Source organism: Urtica dioica, chromosome 2 (genome assembly GCF_054948205.1).
Source record: "Urtica dioica subsp. dioica isolate 48M chromosome 2, U.dioica_male_clone48M_v1_H2, whole genome shotgun sequence".
NCBI classification, from domain to species: Eukaryota; Viridiplantae; Streptophyta; class Magnoliopsida; order Rosales; family Urticaceae; genus Urtica; species Urtica dioica.
This window is the reverse complement of record NC_142757.1, coordinates 52,769,055-52,791,369: the sequence shown is the minus strand read 5'-3', so window position 1 is coordinate 52,791,369 and position 22,315 is coordinate 52,769,055. Positions and strand designations below refer to the sequence as shown.

General features: G+C 37.5%; 1 protein-coding gene across 1 annotated transcript; it reads left to right on the top strand.

The window, feature by feature from the left end:
• Window positions 1-621: 621 nt before the first annotated feature.
• Window positions 622-21,511, top strand: LOC149405587 (uncharacterized). Its single transcript, XM_089607323.1, has 14 exons — window positions 622-1,886; window positions 1,976-2,089; window positions 2,157-2,311; window positions 2,407-2,518; window positions 2,592-2,742; window positions 2,866-2,968; window positions 3,072-3,210; window positions 3,458-3,556; window positions 4,029-4,161; window positions 4,258-4,319; window positions 5,751-5,865; window positions 5,972-6,053; window positions 6,641-6,836; window positions 21,072-21,511. The coding sequence occupies exons 4-7, from the start codon at window positions 2,511-2,513 to the stop codon at window positions 3,125-3,127; spliced, it is 318 nt and encodes a 105-aa protein (XP_089463449.1). The 5' UTR covers window positions 622-1,886; window positions 1,976-2,089; window positions 2,157-2,311; window positions 2,407-2,510; the 3' UTR covers window positions 3,128-3,210; window positions 3,458-3,556; window positions 4,029-4,161; window positions 4,258-4,319; window positions 5,751-5,865; window positions 5,972-6,053; window positions 6,641-6,836; window positions 21,072-21,511.
• The last annotated feature ends 804 nt before the right edge of the window (window positions 21,512-22,315 follow it).

Here is a 22,315-nt window from a genome sequence, read left to right as displayed (position 1 = left end):
GGTGTATATAAAAAAAAATCTAAGGTTCAGTATGGATTTTGCAAAATTGATAACTAAGATGGCGTAAATTCATGTATATTATTTTTTCAACTCTAAAATATCACAAATTAATTTTGGGAAATCAAAGTCTAATACGTTTACGATTATGTCTGGTAATTAATTATGAGATCTTATAAGTGGATCATGAGAGTTGTCAATGTATTGTATTCCAAATGCAAAATGTTAATGAAGGGACTTATAGGAGCATAATTTCCCGCGTTGGATCAAAAGTCACATCACCATCGTTGGAACTGAATAAACCTGAGCTAACGGCGAGGAGAAAGAAAAGGAAAGTTAATTTGACACGCAGATCTGAATTTAATGCTGGGCGAGTCATTTAATAGTTATTAAATATTATAACACGGAGTGTGTTTTATATCCGTTGGTGTATATACTGGGGTGAATCGCAATATAACTACAACAGAATCCCCGGCAATTATCACAACAGATCAAACCGTTGGATCAATATATAATCTAACGGCGAGGAGAGAGGGAAACGAAAAGGGAAAGTTAATTGGACACCAAGTTTCTGGTGGTATATAAAACAGGGATCACCGGCGTGTAAATTGCGATTTAGGGTTTCACCGTCTCAGCTCGTTCGTTCCCAGCCATTCCCTCTCTGCCTTGTCGCCAAACCTCGACGCCGTCGCCGGACTCATCAAATATATCGCCGGTCTTCAATGTTCGAATAACGGGTACTTCAATCTTCTGCCGAGACTGGAGTGGTGGTGCCGATCTGCGGTGTGTCCGGAGGCCAGGTCGCGCCACCACCACCAGATCTCAACCCGCCCGGCAAGCTTCTATCGGAATTCCGGAGGCGGTGATCGGGCTAAAAGCGCGGGTGGAGAGCGAGATTGGCTGTGTAATACAAAAGTCCCTTAAGCCGTCCCTTCGAACATCGAATCTCCGATCGTCGGCGCCGAGCCCAGTCGAAAGGTCGCCATGTTCGGGTTGCGGGTACTCCTCTTGGAGTTGGCGGTGTTGATCTTCCAGATTGCACCTCCTTTATCCCGTCCGGGCGTGAAATGGCGATCTAGGGTTTTACGGCACCGTCGCAGCTCGTTCGTTCCCAGCCATTCCATCTCTGCCCTGTCGCCAAACCTCGATGCCGTCGCCGGAATCGCGGCGACCTTAGCAAGAAGCTCGCCGGTAACGGGGACTTCAATCTTCTGCCGAGACTAGAGTCGTTGGTGTCGATCTGCGGTGTGTCCGGAGGCCAGATCGTGCCACCACCGCCAGGTCTCAACCCGTCCGGCGAAGCTTCTTCCGGTTCTCCGGAGGCGGTGATTGGGCTAAAAGCGCGGGTGGAGAGCGAGATTGGCTATGGATACAAAAGTCCCTTGACCCATCCCTTCGTCGGTGCCGGAAAAACCCTAGAAAGAAAACTCGTTTCGTTGGTTCCTAGTCTTTCCCTCTCTGCCTTGTCGCCAAACCTCGATTCCGTCTCTGGCATTGCAAGGCTGATCGTGACCTTAGCAATAAGCTCGCCGATTTCGATAACGGGTACTTAAATCTTCTGCCGAGACTGGTGTTGGTTGTCTTGATCTGCGGTGTGTCCGGAGGCCAGTTCATGCCACAACCACCAGATCTCAGCCCGTTCGGCGAGCTTCTGTCGGAGCTCCAGAGGCGGTTATTGGGCTAAAAGCGCAGGTGGAGAGCGAGATTGGCTGCGGAGACAAGTCCCGGTGCCGGAGATGCCTGAGAATAGTGCCTTCGTGATATCGAGCGAGAGTTTTCGTAAAAACCCTAGAAAGCAAAGCTGAAACCCCTCACTCGCTCTCAGTCTCTTTAATTCGTTTTGCTTCGTTTCGACTCAACCGCGGAACTCCCCTGCTGTAAATATACCAGTATCACGTTCCGTTCCTCTTTGTATGTTTTTGCTAATTCTTTCTGAAATTGCTTTTAATCATAGATTTGTTGTTGTTTTTTGATCTAGGTTGTTTCTGGTTCGACTCAACATGGGCCACCAGCTCGTTTTCCCTCCCTGCCATCACCGCCCACGAGGATGTTGTCTCGGGAATCTTGTCGATGCCTTTTAGAACAGTACAATGTCATCATTCGAATATATTTTTTGGACTTTTCTGTGTATATGTTTCTAACTCGATATCTTTACACAGGCTTTGCGAGAGGAATTGAGCCATTCGGCTCGTTCTCTATGCGAGTGAGATCAATGCGCTTTGTAAGGAACGTCGGAATCGAGAAAGACAGCAACCTCGTACAAGAAATTGAAGCCGAGGGACATGGGTCTTTCAACACTCTAAGAAGACCACTGGTATATGTGAACAAAACCTTGCTTTATTTACTGATTACTACAAGTGGCATTATTATGCATTGCTTTTTTTACTTACATTTACCAATTGCATCAAGAAAGGGCAAACTTGACCTCCCATAGCACAAAGCTGGAGCGCGTCATCGAAGAGATCGTCGGGCTCCCACAGTTGACTGCTCGCTGAAGTTCGACTAATTCGGCGATGTCAGTGTATAAGACATAATCCTGTTCATGAAAGTTTATCTATTATTGTATGTAATTGACACTTTGCTGAACATCCCAGGCATGAAGACTTGGGGTTTTGGATCCAAGTTTTTTTATATATTCAAAGCTCCGTACTTTCTCGGCATGAATGTATATCGTGTAGAAGGAACACATCTCATGGTTTGAGAGACCCAGTCGAGAGCACTTATGGGAATTGTGACCTGAAAAAGGTATGTGAAACAATCATAATCTCAGAACTGATGTGAAAATTTATGTTTGTGTAGTGGGGGTTTTTTTTTTCGTTACATGTGAAAACACGGCTTTGAGCTCTGACCAATCCCGCGCCGGACCAGTTGCGGAGTGTTGAGAACTACAAGGAGATGTCTGTGCGTTTGATGATTCAAGAAACTTTGAAGCCGGGGGACATGGGTGTTTCAACACTCAAGAAGACCACTGGTATATGTGAACAATATCTTGTTTTATTTACTGATTTCTACAATATCTTGTTTTATTAACTGATTTCTACAAGCGGCATTATCATGCATTGTTTTATATACAGAGCTGGAGCACGTCATCGAAGAGATTGCCGGGCTCCCACAGTTGACTGCTCGCTGAAGTTTGTCTGATTCGGCGATGACAATGCATATAAGACATCGCCAATGCCCTTAAGTATCTCACTTGTTTCGGGAGACTCTCAGGTTAGTATATAAGACATATCTGATTCATGACAGTGTATCTATTATCATATCTAATTGGCACTTTACTGAACATCCCAGGCATGAAGGACTGGGGGCTTTGGATCTATTTTTTTTTTTTTTTTTTTTTATATATTCAAAGCTCCATATTTTTTATTTGTGGATGTATGTGAAACAATCATAATCTCAGAACTGGTGTGAAAATTTCTGTTTGTTTAATGTGGGGTTTTTTTATATATATATTTTCCAGTTACGGGTGAAAACAAGGCTTTGAGTTCTGACCAATCCCGTGCCAGATCAGTTGCGGAGTATTGATCGGTCCCTGGGTGAGAACGACAAGGAGATGTAGGTACGTTCGATGATTCATGAAACTTTGAAATATGTGGTTTCACAGTACAATGTCGGTCAGCTTCTTACCCGGAGAGAGGTAATCTGCAAAAGAAAAGAAGTATATACCCTTTATTAGAATTTTGAAACACAATGTTAGGAACTATTCATTGAGGGACACAATGTTATCGAAGCGTCGGCAGAGTTTGTGATCTCTCTAAAAATTCAAATTTGATCAAAAGGTCTTTTCAACTATGCTTTATATCAAATTTTTTCATATATTCATGTGTCTGAACTCTGCTCGTTTAGTAGTCAGATCATGGTTTATGACACAAAGGGAAGCAATATATTCTTCTCTTAACACTCTGTTTGTTGTCTTTGTTTATGCACTCATCTTCTTAACCCGCTCATCGGTAAGGAGCATTATCCAAGGACAGCATGATACACTTGTCACTTTGTCTTTGTTTTCTAAACAGTCGGTGTTGTCTTTGCAGAATATTTCATGGAGATACTAGCTTATAGATTCAAATTGCATTGTTAATTCATCAATGTGGTCGTGAAGATGAGATAGAGCAGTTCTCTCATGACTGGAAATCTGGCCGGAATGGGAGATTCAGCGCAAAGCAGGTTGGATTCTCATCTGAAAATTGTTCTTGTCAGCTTTTGCAAGCCAATATATCTTCAAGCTTTCAGAGATTTATTAATTCTGTCTCTCTCATGTAGGACTCAGGATTTCAATTGAGTTGGGAGGATCACTTCACTCAATTTTCAAAAGGCCAGAATAGGTTGGTTTTTTTCCCTTTTGATTGAGCCGAAGCAAATCTGTAGAATACAAATCTGTTGTGATTGCTTCTGCTTATGGGACAAATTAAAAGTCTAAGTTATATCAAAGCTTAATTTTCGTGGATGGGGATAACCCATATAAGAAAAAAAAAATCATGAATGGGGATCAGGGGTGATAGAAAGTTGTGCTTAATTTTTGTGGAAAAGGAAAGTTAATTAACCATACCTTACATAAAGTCATAAGCTAACCCCTGACACCTTTATCTTTAGCGTTCTTTTTACAACCTAAAACAGAACCCCGTGTGTCTCTGTAACCTCCGTCTATCTCGATTCTATTATGATGTACTTTATCTGTACCTATTTATTTTTTATTTCCTCTTTTTAGTCGGAGCGCTTTGATATGTGTTTGTCCTAATGGATCTCTGGTTCTTTTATACGAGTGTTAATGTAGCACCGAATAAAACTTAATATTGATGTGTTTCCAGTTACTTCATGTGCCTTGATGACTACAGTACGATTTCTTTTATGCCTTGATGACTCAGTTTCTTAATGTGTTTGATACTTATAGTTTGAAGTGATTTTGTTGCCTCTTTTTAGTTGAAGCGTTTTGATCTGTGTCAATCGGAGTCGATCTCTGGTTCTTTATTACTTCTTTTCAAATGTTATTGTTGCACTGGATAATAGAACTCAACATTGATATGTTTTCCAGTTTTATTTTGAGCAAGACGTGAATGGTACAAAATCATTTATCTTATGCCTTAATGAATTAGTTTCTTCACATGCTTTGCTATTTTACCTCTACTTGGAGGTGATTTTGTTGCCATAATCCAATATGTTGCTTCTCACAGTAACTAGTTGTGCTCAAAATAGATGCATTGTTATCAGCATTCGTGGTTTATTAAGAATGAATACTGAGGATGAAAAGAAGATATTGCCCAAGGTCTCTACTTCCGAAACCTTGCTCACGGCCATGTGAGTGGCTCCCCGAGAACATAAGATAGAACATATTAATATCAATAAATTTAGGTATATTCTACTTTGATATTGATCGAATTATCTTCTTAGTTTTCTTATATTATTTATATATGAAGGTATTTTTTCCCTTTGTAAGCCTTGTAGATTGTCTTGATCTTCCTCTGGTTGGTAGGGACATATAACTGTTTTTTTTTTATCTATTCTTCTATGATGTAATCGGTCATGCTCCTACCTTCAATAATAATATCAATACTTGTGGCCCCATTGAGTTTCTATCTTTATGTGTGTATAATTTTATACATAGTTCAAGGTTTCAGGCTCATGAAAATGCTTTATATCAGTACTAACCACTGTTTTTCTATGGCATCAAAGCCTTAAAGTGAGATCACTACTTTGTTAGCTGAGTGATGTCTTGGTGTGCTTTAAATTTCAATTCTTGTGGTATTACTCTTTTGCAGATATGGTCAAGACACAAACCCAATGCATTTGGATTTTGCTGTTTTTATGTTCGGTTGATTTTCTGTCTGGATGGTATATTGGCTCGCCTTTATCTCTTCTTTCAAGATGGTCTGGGTCAGTTTATAGCAAGCCGAGCTGATTTATTTCTACGGGCTTCTTCTTACTCAAGAGTGACATATCTTCATGGATTGGGACTCTGTTTCTTTTTCGTAATTTCTAGAGCTGACTTTATACACGAAAATCAATGACTTGTTGCGGTAAACCAGCCTCAATGCGTTTATTGCGAGGCCGTCCTTGAATCGGTACATAAAGCTCTCTCTGACTCAGATCAACTCTAAATTCTCATTATATATATATATATATATATATATATATATATATATAACTGAATTTTATTTACAGCAGTGCAAATGATGGAATGCTTTATTAAAATAATGTCGAAACTGTTGATCCACGATTGTTGAAAACTGATATGTGCAAGTGAAACTATAAACCTGGATCATCAACAAAATCCATGACGTTGAAAATGAAAATATGTATATATATATATATATATATATATATATATATATATATTTTAAATGCAATTACATATGATTTCCGAGCATTTTTTATTTTACCTATTAGCTTACTAGCCTGTGTATGCCCTTAAAAGTTTTTTATTTTATTTTTTATGAATACCTAATACATCAGCAGATAGAAGGGTAGTTTCTTTAAATGAACTAATTCCTCCTGACATGATGTACATATGTTTCTAATCTGTGAATTTAAATATTGATGTACGTCAATTAATCTCTATAGATATCTTATTCAGAATCTAGGTCTGTTTTCTAATCATGAAAATGAATGTGAAATAAAGGTCAGTGGCTCTTTTGATGCCCAAATTTAGGGAATGAACGGGGAGTCCAGCGAACCATCTGGAACCCAGACATGAGCGCAGTGATGGTGGTCATAATACCCCACAAAGTGGCTGTGAAGGTGTTCATGGCCGTGCAATATCTTGTGAAGGACACTAGCGCGGTGAAGGTCGCTCCCGTTCGAAGTGGGGTCGGTGAACGGCCAAGGGCAAGACAGAGACGGAGGAGGTAAGTATACTCGTTTTTGGGAAGTCCACTAGATTACCGTCACAACATGCTTGGATTAGTATATGGTTGGAATTTATTTGGTTGCAGTATCTTCAGGGATTTTTGGTTCTCAGTTTTTCTGTACGAATTCTTCCTTCTGACGAGTCACTATGGTATAAGTTCTCCAAGGGGCTTATGTCATGTGTTTGGTTGCTTATATTTTGGGACCGTGTATTGACATCTAGGGACTTATATTTTTGTTTGATTGCTTATATTTTGGGATTGTGTATTTTGCTTCTGTTAGCTCATCTCTGTGGAGAGTTTTGTTTATTTTAGCAGCTGGTACTAGCTGTTTTTTTTTCCCTATATTTTAGGTTTAATGGTTCTTTTTGGTCGACGCTTCTTTTTGGTGTGCATTGGTTGACTTACCTTACTTTTATTTTGGCTATGATATTTGGATCCCTGGTTGTCTCGAATAATCATTTTCTAGATGTGAGGTTGGGTATAATCTCTGAATGGTGAATTCTGATATGAGAACTATTTGTTTCTGCGCATGGCAAACATATTCGTTTTTGGGAGATTCGCTTGATTACCACCACCATCATATGCTTGGATTATAGATCATTTTGAGAGAAAAGTTTCTATTCTCGGTCTTTGTGGAGATCCATATTATGTCTTTTGGCTTCCTTGCAGTTCGTTGCTATTTTTTTTACTTGGTTTGTGATTGAATCTCTTAGATTTTTATGGTTTTCTATGATTGACTCTCTTAGTTTTTTTTTTTTTTTTTTTTTTTTTTTTTTAATTTGGTTCTTAATGATTGTCTCTCTTTGATTTTTTGTACTTGGTTCTTTATGATTGAATCTCTAGATGTATAGAGTACTGGTTGTTTAGCTTTACCATTATATGTTATGCTATATATTAATTATATCGCATGGGTGTTGTAAGTAGGCCCCTTTGAAGTGTCTGTTGATTCCGTCCATTTTTTGTCTGGTTTCTATGAATTTGCGCGTGATAGTACTTTAAATATGTAACCTTTGGATGTATTTTGAGCTGGTACTCTTTCTTATTTACGTAGATTAACTTTCTATTTAATGGGTTGTCTGTTATTTATGTGGTGTGTGGCTTTAAATACTTGTATTTTGTGTCAATTGCGTGATGATTTTTTTACTAGGTTCTTTGAATCTCTTATATCTTATTCACTAGGTTCTTTATGATTGAATCTCTTAGATGTATATAGTATTGATTGTTTAGCTTTACTGTTTTATTTTATGTTATATATATATTGATTATATCGTATGGATATTGTAAGCAGTAGTGTATGTGATTCGTTCATGCAAATTCTTCATTTTTTGTCTGGTTTCTATGAATTTGCACGTGATATTACTGTTGTAGTAATTGGTTTTAGGTTACTTGGCTTTGTATTCTTCTCTGGTGAACCTCAAAATGGTTTTACGTTTTTTTTCCGATGATATATGTCTGTCTGGTTATAATTGGCTCGTGGAAATATGTCATGTTAAATCTTTGTTTTAGTGAATGATTGAACCATAAGAATCGATCTATGTTTCATGTGTAAACTTGTGATGATGACTAAATATGTCCAAAAGGTGATCATGTCCAAGAAGAATGCTGATTTATATTGAATTTTGATCTAGAATTTCAGTCTAAGTAGAATGTTGATTGATAAAGGATTTTGATTTCCGATTTTGGTTATTATAATTTTTTCGCTTCGCTTAGAGTGTCCACGAGTATAGTGGTTTCTTCTATATTTTGTTTAATCAGCTTAGCGTAGCCTTGCCCTTGAGGTATGAGATTTTGGTATAAAATGAGCTTTGAGATTTTGGTAATGTGCTAAACTATTTTAGACCCTGTTTTTAATATATACATATTAGGACGATTATGAGATTTTGGTATAAAATGAGCTTTGAGATTTTGGTAATGTGCTAAACTATTTTAGACCATGTTTTTAATATATACATATTAGGACGATGAAAAATTTGTATGTACACGTACAAACACCCACACGCCAACATTTACATACGCATTAGAAAGCTGAAAAATATTGAGCCGATTTCTCGTCCCAACAATCTATACCAGATTTATTTGAGTTGTCGTATATTTATTTATATGAAAGAAGGGTCTCAGAATCCGATTATGAAGATTAAACCGAAATCCGAAAGAAATTAATAGATAACACGAATTTGAATATAGAAAGGGCGAAAGAGAATTCCCTTTTTTGATTATTGAATGTAAACCTTACAAGAATAGAGAATTTGAACGAGAATGAACAGGAAATAGAATAATAAACTCGGAAATTATATGGCAATCTTTCGAAAAAAATTCATCCCTTTTCAAATGAAGATGGAACGAGCTTTTATAGCTAGCTCGCTGATTCTCCTGCCTCTTCAGATCGATACACGTGTACGTGCAGAGCCAGTCTTCGATCCTCTAATCTCGCATATATCCCCATCTTTAGGCGATTTGACCGTTTCTTAGGAGACCACCCGTTTGGATTAATTGGCGGGACCGTCTAAGAGCATTTATGGGCTCGGGTCGAATTAGGATTCGATCTTTGATGAAGTATCCCTTGCTATTGTCTTGGGCCGATCTCACCTTTGCCTGTGATTTTTAGGCCGAACTGGGCTTTGGGTCGACCTAACCATTATCTTCATCCCCTTTGGACCGAACTTGTCTTGGGCTTAGTTGATCCAACTCGCTAGTGGAAGGGGGCGATATCCACTCCCACAAATATTACATCCATCATGTATTCCTAACGAACAGATTTGACTAATCAATGGAACCCTACTGTCTGATATAAGTTTTCTTATAATGTTTTTTTTTTTTTTTACCATTTAGATATTAGACAAACAAAATCTATGAGCCCAAAAAAATTCATTCTCGAACAATTTCTTTCTTGCAGGCTTTTTTTTTTTTTTTTTTTTTTTTTTTTTTTTTTTTTAATCACAGAGCCTATTCTATTCAAAACTATATTTCAAATTTGCTTGTATCAGTTGCTGGAAATTCGTCAAGGTGAAGACTTGAACTTTATTGCTATCAAAACCAAGGATTGAAATCTCGTATCTCGCAACCTTACCGCACTTTAAATTTTGAGGGTATCTCGTCTCGTACCAGGGTATTCCGCGGTATTTGACGAACGTTGAGGGTATCTCGTACCGCGTGGTAACTCGCATTCCGCGAGGTATACCGCAAATAAAATGGTATTCCGCGGGGTATTTGGACAATAAGTAATTTTAAAAAAAATTACAATACATACATATGTTACAAGTGAAATTAATGGGTTTAGGATACTAATAAAAATTGTTTGATTTTCTCCTAATGAATTTTGATACTTATAAATATTATTAGTATGTTAAAAATCATTTAATATCATTTAAAACATATTACACTTAGAGAGTAATTTTGATATTAATTTGTAAATTAGAATTTTTAGAGTAATTTTGATATTGATTTATAAATATTGTACTTTCACGAAATTAATTTTGATATCACTTAGATATTAATTTGCAAATTGTAAAAAGAAAAAGTACAAATTACATTACCAAACATAGTACAAAGTACAAACCAAGACTATATAACATAGGATAGAAGTTAAAATCTAATACATTACCATACTGTGAGAGGGTGTGGAAAAAAACATCTTGTGCTTGTGGTAATGGCGCAGCTAGCAGATACTAAATGGGTATCTCGCATCTTGTGCTATTTGAAATGACTTTGGCATACCCAAAACAGTCTAAAATTTTTTTTAACATTTTTTAAATATTTTTTTAACATATTTTTAAGTCTTTTCGCGAGATATTCATTTTCTCCCGCGGAAAGTGCGAGAAATTGCGCGGAAAGCGCGAGAAATTGCGAGAGACGGCGAGATTTAATACATACCGCGAGATATACTCATCTCGCTCTCGCAGAGGTGCGAGAAACGAGATCTCGCGCGAGATACCCTCATCTCGCGCGAGATTTCAAACCTTGATCAAAACTACCATAAATGGATGAATGTGAATTCCCAAATGATTAAAAGTAAAAAAAATAAATAAAATATTATCATGGTGCACATACATCAACTAAAATGACAAAACAGGGGCCCATCGGAATACCGTCCAAAGCTGATTTGGGTATTTTTATTTTTTTATTTTCCGTGATTGTAATTATGGATTAAAAACACGCCCGGCCCAACCCCCTCCCATGAGAGGCCCATTTTTAGATTTTGAGTTATTATTTTTTTAACAAAAATAAATTAATGACCTTAAGTCTAGATAAGAGAAAGCGAAAGCAACGTTAGTACTTTCTCTCGGCAACAAAAGGCACACTAATAGGCTAAACTAAAGCCCAAAACCTCTCAGCCACAAAAATGCAATAAAGTTAAAATAGTGGTATTAAGAAATAATATCAAAGTTTATATATATATATATATATATATATATATATATATATATATATATATTGTTACTTTTAGTGCTAATTTTTCTTGCTCGTATGTGAAGAAGATCATGGTTGTTTTTGCGCTTGAAGAAAAAGTTTAAAGTACAAACGGTCATTCATTTCTTCACATATCCTTAACTCGAAGGCGGTCTCGATCATTCAGATGATGATAGTTTTCTTATTTTTCATGTAAGTCTAAGAAACTAGAGAATACATATCATAAGTGTAATTAGTGATAAAGATGACGGTAATCGATGACTAATTGAGAAGAATGTTAAAAAAAAATTATAGTGTTGAAATTTCATTTTTGCTTAAAATTTTCAAATTTCGTCAGTGAAATTTTTGATATTATAATATCATGGTTACTGAACAGCCACAATTTTCATTCAGTGACTTATTTTCTCTGCACCGAAATCACATGAAAGTTCAAAGTGGGTTGAGGCCATCAAAGTCAGTTTTTGGCCGGATTTTGGAATTTAAGGAGGGTCAGAGATGGAAGTCTTTTTCATCAACGAATGATGGAATGTCACTTCTTGAGAATGTATGGTTTTATTATGGCTTCATTCTCTGTGCCCGAAGTATAAAAATTCATCCTTAGAGATTAGCTAGGAGCTATAAGATATGATGTAAAGATGACTTTTTCTGGTTTGGTGATTGTTTTTCTTTTCGGTCCTCTTTTTACGGGTCTGGCATGTTTGTTTTGCGTGCGGTCCGGTTCTAGGCCAAAAACCAACTTGCTTGCGGTCGGGCCTGGTATCGTTGAATCTCTTTCTAATCAACCTATTCGTATCGAAGACGGTGTTGATTTCGACTCGGTCGTGTTGCCAAACACTGACGCACGAGTAAGTCATACCGAGATTTATCCCAATCGCTGGTCCATCTCCTTTCACAGCCATCATTGGAAATAAAAGCTTAGCTTCTGAAAAGCGAGAACGACGTCCTTCAAACTCAAATCCTTAACGCTCTTAATCCACAACCACACGAGCTCTTCTCCATGATCTCCCCCACGAGCTTCATCGCCTCCATCTGCGTGCACGCAAGATGTTTGAATAAATGTCCCCACAAAAATCAATGAGGCTAACATTGATAAGAATTGTTCGATCTCTTCCTCGGGAATGAAAATCGATCAGGACTTGCTGACGTTTTGAGTTATGGATTTGGCGAATTGGTACTGATTATTTAGAATCAGCTACGACTCGGACACGGGGATGATTCTCTCGCGCCGGGATTTGAGGAGGAAAAAAAAGAGGGACTTGAGCTTTGTGTGGTTGGGCATGGGGGAATGGACGAGTAGGAGAGAATTATGTAGGGACGAAGGGCATGAAGGTTGCGATGAAGGACTTGAAAGATGAAGAAGAAGATAAATCAAAAAAGAAAAAAAAATGCTAGAAGGGATATTTATTTAATATTTTTCTTTAATGAATTATCGTGAATAAATAACACGTTTGCCCCCTAAAATACAGTCCTTGTTACAATGTGCCCCTTGTAATATAAAAACTAGATGTTTTCCCTTCAATATCATGTTTCATGGCATTATAGTTCTTTTGTTGACGGTTTCTCTCACACTATCAATTAATTGACCACGTGTTTATCGGTGATAGTTAAGTGAAGGACATTTTTGTAAAGTCCAAATACTATCTGATTACATATTCTAAGATAAAGAAAATAAGTTTAATAAAGAAAAAAAATAGATATTTTAAATAAAACGTAAAATATAAAAAAGAAATATTATCGATTGAGATTATCATTTCACTCGAGAGATTGACTATCGCCGTCGCGTTCATCTCCGCCGAGTTCAACGAACCCATATCCGTCAGCGGAGACACGACCGTCACCAAATCGAAAACTCCAGCCTCACCGTCGACGAGCCCAACCTCATCAAACCTGAATTCACCGTCATCGAGCCCAGATTTGCTCTCGCCCATTCGAGCCCAAAAAAGTCGTTGCTCAAAGTGCCCGGTTGAGTTCAGCTTCTACTGCTTAGACTCTCGCCGGAACTCGCCGCGTCGACATTCTTTTCGCCGATAGGATTTATTGTCTCCTCTCGTTGCTATTCTTTGTCCTCTATTCTCTTGCCGGACCCTACCTTCTGGTTTTCTCTGTAAGATTACTTTGAGATTTTTGACAGTCTCGGTCTTTTGGATCGTGTATAATTAGGTTATAACGAATTGTTCCATGTATAATTAGGTTTGGGGCTTTAGTGATGATCGCGTGATTGGATCTTTTGGAAGTCAGATTTAAGTGGTTGCACAAATATTTTCTTTAGAATACAACTTATATATCCACGGTTTGGTGATTTGTATGTCTATAAATTCGAGATTTTTTTTTATTTTGTATGTCAACGAATCCAGAATTTATTATATGTCAATAAATTAAAGATTTGTTGACTTCTATGTCAACAAATCCTTGATTTGTTGACATTTATGTCATTAAATCTTGTATCGAGCTACCAAACACAAGAGTTGTTGACATACATGTCATCAAATCTAAGATTTGTGGACTTGCTTGTTAAGTTTGTATAACAACAAATATAGAATTATTTGAAAATTTAATGACATATATGTCAACAAATGACATAATTTGTTGACATTATGTTATCAAATTTGAGCTTGTGTTGAAAATTTTAGACATATATGTCAGTAAATGATATGATTTGTTAACATATATGTTAACAAATATTATGATTTGTTGACTAGATTTTAAATTACAATCCGCCAAAGTATATTTCAAGTAATAAAAAAAACTTGCACTAATTCAAAATCACAAACTTGACATAAATAAAGATAAGATGTTGCCAATAATTAAAAGTTTAACCACAACGTAGTCTATTACCATTGAAGGCCAATAAATAATCTACTACATAAATACATGAAGAAGGTGTGATTATAATTATTGTACATCAAGCAAATAATTCAATAGTGCAACTTTCATCGACGTTGACACAAAATAGTTAAGCAGCTAATAAGCTCACACCATTCTTGATTCGGAATTGCAACAAAATCGAAGAAAGAGAGTTGAAAAATCTCATAGATATTAAAAAATGTATAAAAACAAAACATGACTGAAAGATATATACCACTTTGAAATATCAGTAGTGTGTACGGAATTTTTCAGAGGAATATACATAAATCTAAGATGACATAAATACATGTATATTACTTTTTCAACTCTATAGAATATCACAACTTAATTTTGGAAAATCAAAGTCTAATATATTTAGGATCAAGTCTGGTAATTAATTATGAGATCTTATAAGTAGATCATGTGAGTTGTAAATGTATTGTATTTTAAATGGAAAGTGTTAATGAAGGGACTTATAAGAACATAATTTCTGGTGTTGGATCAAAAGTCACGGCACCATCGTGGATCATAAACCTAATCTAACGCAAGGAGAAAGAAAAGGAAAGTTAATTTGACGCGGAGAGCTAATTAATGTTGGGCGAGTCATTTGATGGTTATTAATATTATAATACTACGGAGCTAGTTTTATATCCGTTGGTGTATATATTGGGGTGAATCGTAATTAAATAATATAACTACAATAAAATCCCCGGCAATTATCACAACAACAGATTACAACCGTTGGATCAAATTATAATCTAACGGCGAGGAGAGAGGGAAACGAAAAGGGAAAGTTAATTGGACGCCAAGTTTCTGGTGGTATATAAAACAGGGATCACCGGCGTGTAAATTCCGATTTAGGGTTTCACCGTCTCAGCTCATTCGTTCCCAGCCATTCCCTCTCTGCCCCGTCGCCAAACCTCGACGCCGTCGCCGGACTCATCAAATATATCGCCGGTCCTCAATGTTCGAATAACGGGTACTTCAATCTTCTGCCGAGACTGGAGTGGTGGTGCCGATCTGCGGTGTGTCCGGAGGCCAGTTCGCGCCACCACCACCAGATCTCAACCCGTCCGGAAAGCTTCTATTGGAATTCCGGAGGCGGTGATCGGGCTAAAAGCGCGGGTGGAGAGCGAGATTGGCTGTGTAATACAAAAGTCCCTTGACCCGTCCCTTCGAACATCGAATCTCCGATCGTCGGCGCCGAGCCCAGTCGAAAGGTCGCCATGTTCGGGTTGCGGGTACTCCTCTTGGAGTTGGCGGTGTTGATCTTCCAGATTGCACCTCCTTTAACCCGTCCGGCGTGAAATGGCGATCTAGGGTTTTACGGCACCGTCGCAGCTCGTTCGTTCCCAGCCATTCCATCTCTGCCCTGTCGCCAAACCTCGACGCCGTCGCCGGAATCGCCGTGACCTTAGCAAGAAGCTCGCCGATAACGGGGACTTCAATCTTCTGCCGAGACTAGAGTCGTTGGTGTCGATCTGCGGTGTGTCCGGAGGCCAGATCGTACCACCACCACCAGATCTCAACCCGTCCGGCGAAGCTTCTTCCGGTTCTCCGGAGGCGGTGATTGGGCTAAAAGCGCGGGTGGAGAGCGAGATTGGCTGTGGATACAAAAGTCCCTTGACCCATCCCTTCGTCGGTGCCGGAAAAACCCTAGAAAGAAAACTCGGTTCGTTAGTTCCTAGTCTTTCCCTCTCTGCCTTGTCGCCAAACCTCGATTCCGTCTCTGGCATTGCAAGGCTGATTGTGACCTTAGCAATAAGCTCGCCGATTTCGATAACGGGTACTTAAATCTTCTTCCGAGACTGGTGTTGGTTGTCTTGATCTGCGGTGTGTCCGGAGGCCAGTTCATGTCACAACCACCAGATCTCAGCCCGTCCGGCGAGCTTCTGTCGGGGCTCCAGAGGCGGTTATTGGGCTAAAAGCGCAGGTGGAGAGCGAGATTGGCTGCGGAGACAAGTCCCGGTGCCGAGAATAGTGCCTTCGTGATAGTGATATCGAGCGAGAGTTTTCGTAAAAACCCTAGAAAGCAAAGCTAAAACCCCTAGCTCGCTCTCAAGTCTCTTTGATTGGTTTTGCTTCGTTTCGACTCTACCGCGGAACTCCCCTGCTGTAAAATACACCAGTATCACGTTCGGTTCCTCGTTGTATGTTTTTGCTAATTCTTTCTGAAATTGCTTTTAATCATAGATTTGTTGTTTTTTGATCTAGGTTGTTTCTGGTTCGAGTCAACATGGGCCACCAACTCGTTTCTTGTCGATGCCTTTTAGAACAGTACAATGTAGAGACATACGAACCATTGTCATCATCGAACAAAGAAAGTTATAAATAGGGAGTACTTTTTTTTTCATTTAAATTTATTTTTACTTTTCTGTGTATATGTTTCTAACTTGATATCTTTACACAGGCTTTGCGAGAGGAATTGAGCCATTCAGCTCGTTCTCTATGGTGAGTGAGATCAATGCGCTTTGTAAGGAACATCGGAATCGAGAAAGACAGCAACCGAGGGACATGGGTCTTTCAACACTCTAAGAAGACCACTGGTATATGTGAACAATATCTTGCTTTTATATACTGATTCCTACAATATCTTGTTTTATTTACTGATTTCTACAAGCGGCATTGTTATGAATTGGTTTTTACTCACCTTTACCAATTGTATCAAGGAATGGAAAACTTGACCTCCCATTGCACAGAGCTGGAGCGTGTCATGAAGAGGTCGCCAGCCTCCCACAGTTGACTGCTCGTTGAAGTTCGTGTGATTCGGCAATGACAGTGTATATAAGATATCGCCAATGCCCTCAAGAACCTCATTTGTACTCTCAGGTTAGTATATAAGACATTATCCAGTTCATGAAGTGTATCTATTATTGCATGTAATTGACACTTTGCTGAACATCCCAGGCATGAAGACTTGGGGTTTTGGATCCAAGTTTTTTTATATATTCAAAGCTCCGTACTTTCTCGGCATGAATGTATATCGTGTAGAAGGAACACATCTCATGGTTTGAGAGACCCAGTCGAGATCACTTATGGGAGTTGTGACCTGAAAAAGGTATGTGAAACAATCATAATCTCAGAACTGGTGTGAAAATTTATGTTTGTTTAATGTGGGGGTTTTTTTTATGTGTATTTTTTTCTGTTACAGGTGAAAACAAGGCTTTGAGTTCTGACCAATCCCATGCCGGATCAGTTGCGGAGTATTGATCGGTCCCTTGGTGAGAACGAAAAGGAGAAGTTGGTACGTTCGATGATTCATCAAACTTTGAAAAATGTGGTTTCAAAGTACAATGTCAGTCAGCTTCTTACCTGGAGAGAGGTAATCTGCAAAAGAAAAGAAGTATATACCCTTTATAAGAATTTTGACACACAATGTTAGGAACTATTCATTGAGGGACACATAATGTTATCAAAGCGTTGGCTAAGTTTCTGATCTCTCTAAAATTTCAAATTTGATCAAAAGGTCTTTTCCACTATGCTTTTTATCAAATTTGTTCATATATTCATGTGTCGGAACTCGCTTGTTTAATAGTCAGATCATGGTTCATGACACAAAGGGAAGCAATATATTCTTCTCTTAACACTCTGTTTGTTGTCTTTGTTTATGCACTCATCTTCTTAACCCGCTCATCGGTTAGGAGCATTATCCAAGGACAGCGTGATATATCTCATTCAGATTTTGAGGTAATTCGTTCATATTTATGTGTTTGAACTCTGCTCGTTCAATAGTCAGATTTTGAAGTTAACTGCTCATTTGTTTTGTTGCATATTAAGACGAGATGGAAACTATGTAAAGCACTGAGTTTTACATATGCAATTATTTTTGTTTGAAAGTATTATGCTTCATCTCACAAAAAGAGTTCACAAACTAAGCACTTTTCTCTTCCCATTTCAAACAAAATTAACTGCGTTTTGTTTTGGGGCCACAAATACCTTCCGAGATTCTTCCTGAACTAAATTCAAAAATAAAAAAGAAAGTATTCGTTATAAATATGAATATCAAGCGAGACTATTTTCTAGTTCCATCGTATTTTAATTAATTGATTATTTCTTTCATTTTTTATTACTTAACGGACATGTATCACAGAATTCACGAACATAATGGTAGATGTGTCAGATATAACATGGTTTAAATTTCTGTACTATAAGGCATATGCTTTAGCTCATTGACCTATTGCTAACATCTAAATGAATCTTACTGTTACTGTTATCATTATACCGAATAAATAAGCGATGTTATAACTTGTCACCTTGTCTTTGTTTTCTAAACAGTCGGTGTAGTCTTTGCAGAATATTTTATGGAGATACTAGCTTATAGATTCAAATTGCATTGTTAATTCATCAATGTGGTCGTGAAGACGCGATAAGGAAGTTCTCTCGTGACTGGAAATCTGGCGGAATGGGAGATTCAGCGCAAAGCAGGTTGGATTCTCATCTGAAAATTGTTCTTGTCAGCCTTTGCGTCTTCAAGCTTTCAGAGATTTATTAATTCTGTCTCTCTCATCTAGGACTCAGGATTTCAATTGAGTTGGGAGGATCACTTCACTCAATTTTCAAAAGGCCTGAATAGGTTGGTTTTTTTCCCTTTTGATTGAGCCGAAGCAAATCTGTAGAATACAAATCTGTTGTGATCGCTTCTGCTTATGGGACAAATTAAAAGTCTAAGCTATATCAAAGCGTAGGCATAACCCATATAAGAAAATAAAAATCATGAATGAGGATCAGGGGTGATAGAAAGTTGTGCTTCATTTTCGTGGAAAAGGAAAGTTAATTAACCATGCATTACATGAAGTCATAATTGCATAGCTAACCGCTGACACCTTTATCTTTAGCGTTCTTTTTACACCCTAAAACAGAACCCCGTGTGTCTCTGTACGTGTGTGTTGTGTGGTCAACAATCTTAACCTCCGTCTATCTCAATTCTATTATGATGTACTTTATCTGTACCTATTTGTTTTTTATTTCCTCTTTTTAGTCGGTGCGCTTTGATATGTGTTAGTCCTAATGGATCTCTGGTTCTTTTATACGAATGTTAATGTAGCACCGAATAAAACTTAACATTGATGTGTTTCCAGTTACTTCATGTGCCTTGATGACTACAGTACCATTTCTTTTATTCCTTGATGACTCAGTTTCTTAATGTGTTTGATACTTGTACTTTGAAGTGATTCCGTTGCCTCTTTTTAGTGGAAGCGTTTTGATCTGTGTCAATCGGAGTCGATCTCTGGTTCTTTATTACTTCTTTTCAAATGTTATTGTGGCACTGGATAATAGAACTTAACATTGATATGTTTTCCAGTTTTATTTTGAGCAAGACGTGAATGGTACAAAATCATTTATCTTATGCCTCAATGAATTAATTTCTTCACGTTCTTTGCTATATTACCTCTACTTGGAGGTGATTTTGTTGCCATAATCCAATATGTTGCTTCTCACAGTAACTAGCTTTCTGAAAATAGATACATGGTTATCAGCATTCGTGGTTTATTAAGAATGAAAACTGAGGATGAAAAGAAGATATTGCGGGAAGGAAAACTGTAAGTTCTAACAGAGCCCAAGGTCTCTCTATCTCTACTTTTTTATAGTATTCTATGATGTTTTTTAGCTTCCAGGGCTTCTGAAAACTTGCTTACGGCCATGTGAGTGGCTCCCCGAGAACATAAGATAGAACATATTAATATCAATAAATTTAGTTATATTCTACTTTGTTATTGATCGAATTATCTTCTTAGTTTTCTTATATTATTTATATATGAAGGTATTTTCCTTTGTAAGCCTTATAGATTGTCTTGACCTTCCTTTCGTTGGTAGGGACATAAACTGTTTTTTTTTTTTTTTTTTTTTTTTTTTTATATATATATCTGTTCTTCTATGATGTAATCGGTCATGCTCTTACCTTCAATAATAATGTCAACACTTGTGGCCCCATTGAGTTTCTATCCTTATATGTGTATAATTTTATACATAGTTCAAGGTTTCAGGCTCATGAAAATGCTTTATATCAGTACTAACCACTGTTTTTCTATGGCATCAAAGCCTTAAAGTGAGATCACTACATTGTTAGCTGAGTGATGTCTTGGTGTGCTTTAAATTTCAATTCTTGTGGTATTACTCTTTTGCAGATATGGTCAAGACACAAACCCAATGCATTTGGATTTTGCTGTTTTTATGTTCAGTTGATTTTCTGTCTGGATGGTATATTGGCTCGCCTTTATCTCTTCTTTAAAGATGGTCTGGGTCAGTTTATAACAAGCCGAGCGGATTTATTTCTTTGGGCTTCTTCTTACTCAAGCGTGACATATCTTCATGGATTGGGACTCTGTTTCTTTTTCGTAATTTCCAGAGCTGACTTTATACACGAAAATTAATGACTTGTTGCGGTAAACCAACCTCAATGCGTTTATTGCGAGGCCGTCCTTGAATTGGTACATAAACCTCTCTCTGACTCAGATCAACTCTAAAATTCTCATTATATATATATATATATATATATATATATATATATATTTGCATTTTCAGTAATATATATATATATATATATATATATATATTAAATGCAATTACATATGATTTCCGAGCATTTTCGATTTTACCTTCTAGCTAACCTGTGTATGCCCTTAAAAGTTTTTTATTTTATTTTTTTATGAATACCTAATACCTCAGCAGATTTAGTAGAAGGGTAGTTTCTTTAAATGAACTAATTCCTCCTGACATGATTTACATATGTTTCTAATCTGTGAACTTAAATATTAATCTGTGAATTAATCTCTAAAGATATCTTATTCAGAATCTAGGCCTGTTTTCTAATCATGAAAGGGAATGTGAAATAAAAGTCGGTTGCTCTTTTGATGCCCAAATTTAGGGAATGAACATGGAGTCCATCTAGCGAACCATCTGGACCCAGACACTAGCGGTGAAGGTCGCTCCCACTCGAAGTGGGGTCGGTGAACGGACAAGGGCAAGACGGAGACGGAGGAGGTAAGTAAGTATATAAAATAAAATTGCAGCCAAATTGAAAATTAAAATTATATTTCATTTTGCACTTGAGCAATTTTGTTGAAATCTTAATATTTTGCAAATCACTCAAGATTTCACAATTGTTTAGAGAACTACTTCAACGATTGGGATGCCGTTTCTGTAAGGTTGCTCATGGTCTGGGCATCTATACCATGTGATGTTGATTTGTTCTTTATATTGGGTTTCTCTTATGTAAGGTTCTTGCCATCCTAGTGCGACACTTGTTGCGCAATTGATCAATGGTTGGAATTTATTTGGTCTCAGTGTCTTCAAGATTTTTTCTTCTAAGTTTTTCTGTACGGATTTCTCCCTCTGGCGAGTCACTATGGTATTAGTACTCCAATGGGTATATGTAATGTTTTCAATTGCTTATATTTTGGGACCATGCATTGACTGGGATTGTGTATTTGCTTATGTTAAATTCATCTCTCTGGATATTTTAGGTCTAATGGTGGAAGCTGGGATGTTCTGGTCTATAAACAAAAAAACGTTTCTTCCAGAGCCCGGGCTTCTTTTTTAGTTATAAGGGATTTGAATGAGTCGTTGGTTGATGCTTCTTTTTGGTGAGTACTAATTTCGTTGGCTGAGTTACCGTTCTTACTTGTACCCCTGATTGTCTTGAATAGTCGTTTTCTGGGTGTGAGTATGGGTATAATCAGTGATTCGCCAATGTGTATAATCTGTGATTGACGAATTCTGATATGAGAAAACTATTTGTTTCTGCGCATGGCAAACTATACTCGTTTTTGGGAAGTCCGCTAGATTACCGTCACAACATGCTTGGATTAGTAAGGTTGGAATTTATTTGGTTGAAGCATCTTCAGAGATTTTTGGTTCTCAGTTTTTCTGTACGAATTCTTCCCTCTGACGAGTCACTATGGTATAAGTTCTCCAAGGGGCTTATGTCATGTGTTTGGTTGCTTATATTTTGGGACCGTGTATTGGCATCTAGGGACTTATATTTTTGTTTGATTGCTTATATTTTGGGACCGTGCATTGACATCTAGGGACTTATATTTTTGTTTGATTGTTTATATTTTTGTGTGTTTTGCTTCTGTTAGCTCATCTCTCTGGATAGTTTTGTTTATTTTAGCAGCTGGTACTAGCTGTTTTTTTTCCCTATATTTTAGGTTTAATGGTTGTAGTGAGTTGTTCTGGCCTATAAACAGATGCATATTTTCCAAAGGTCGGGTTTCTTTTTTTGG

Bases quoted from the DNA above. Each gene is read 5' to 3' on its own strand.
- LOC149405587 (XM_089607323.1), top strand. The intron at 2,743-2,865 runs GTATGTGAAACA...GCGCCGGACCAG, and splicing joins GGAATTGTGACCTGAAAAAG to TTGCGGAGTGTTGAGAACTA. The intron at 2,969-3,071 runs GTATATGTGAAC...TTTTATATACAG, and splicing joins AACACTCAAGAAGACCACTG to AGCTGGAGCACGTCATCGAA.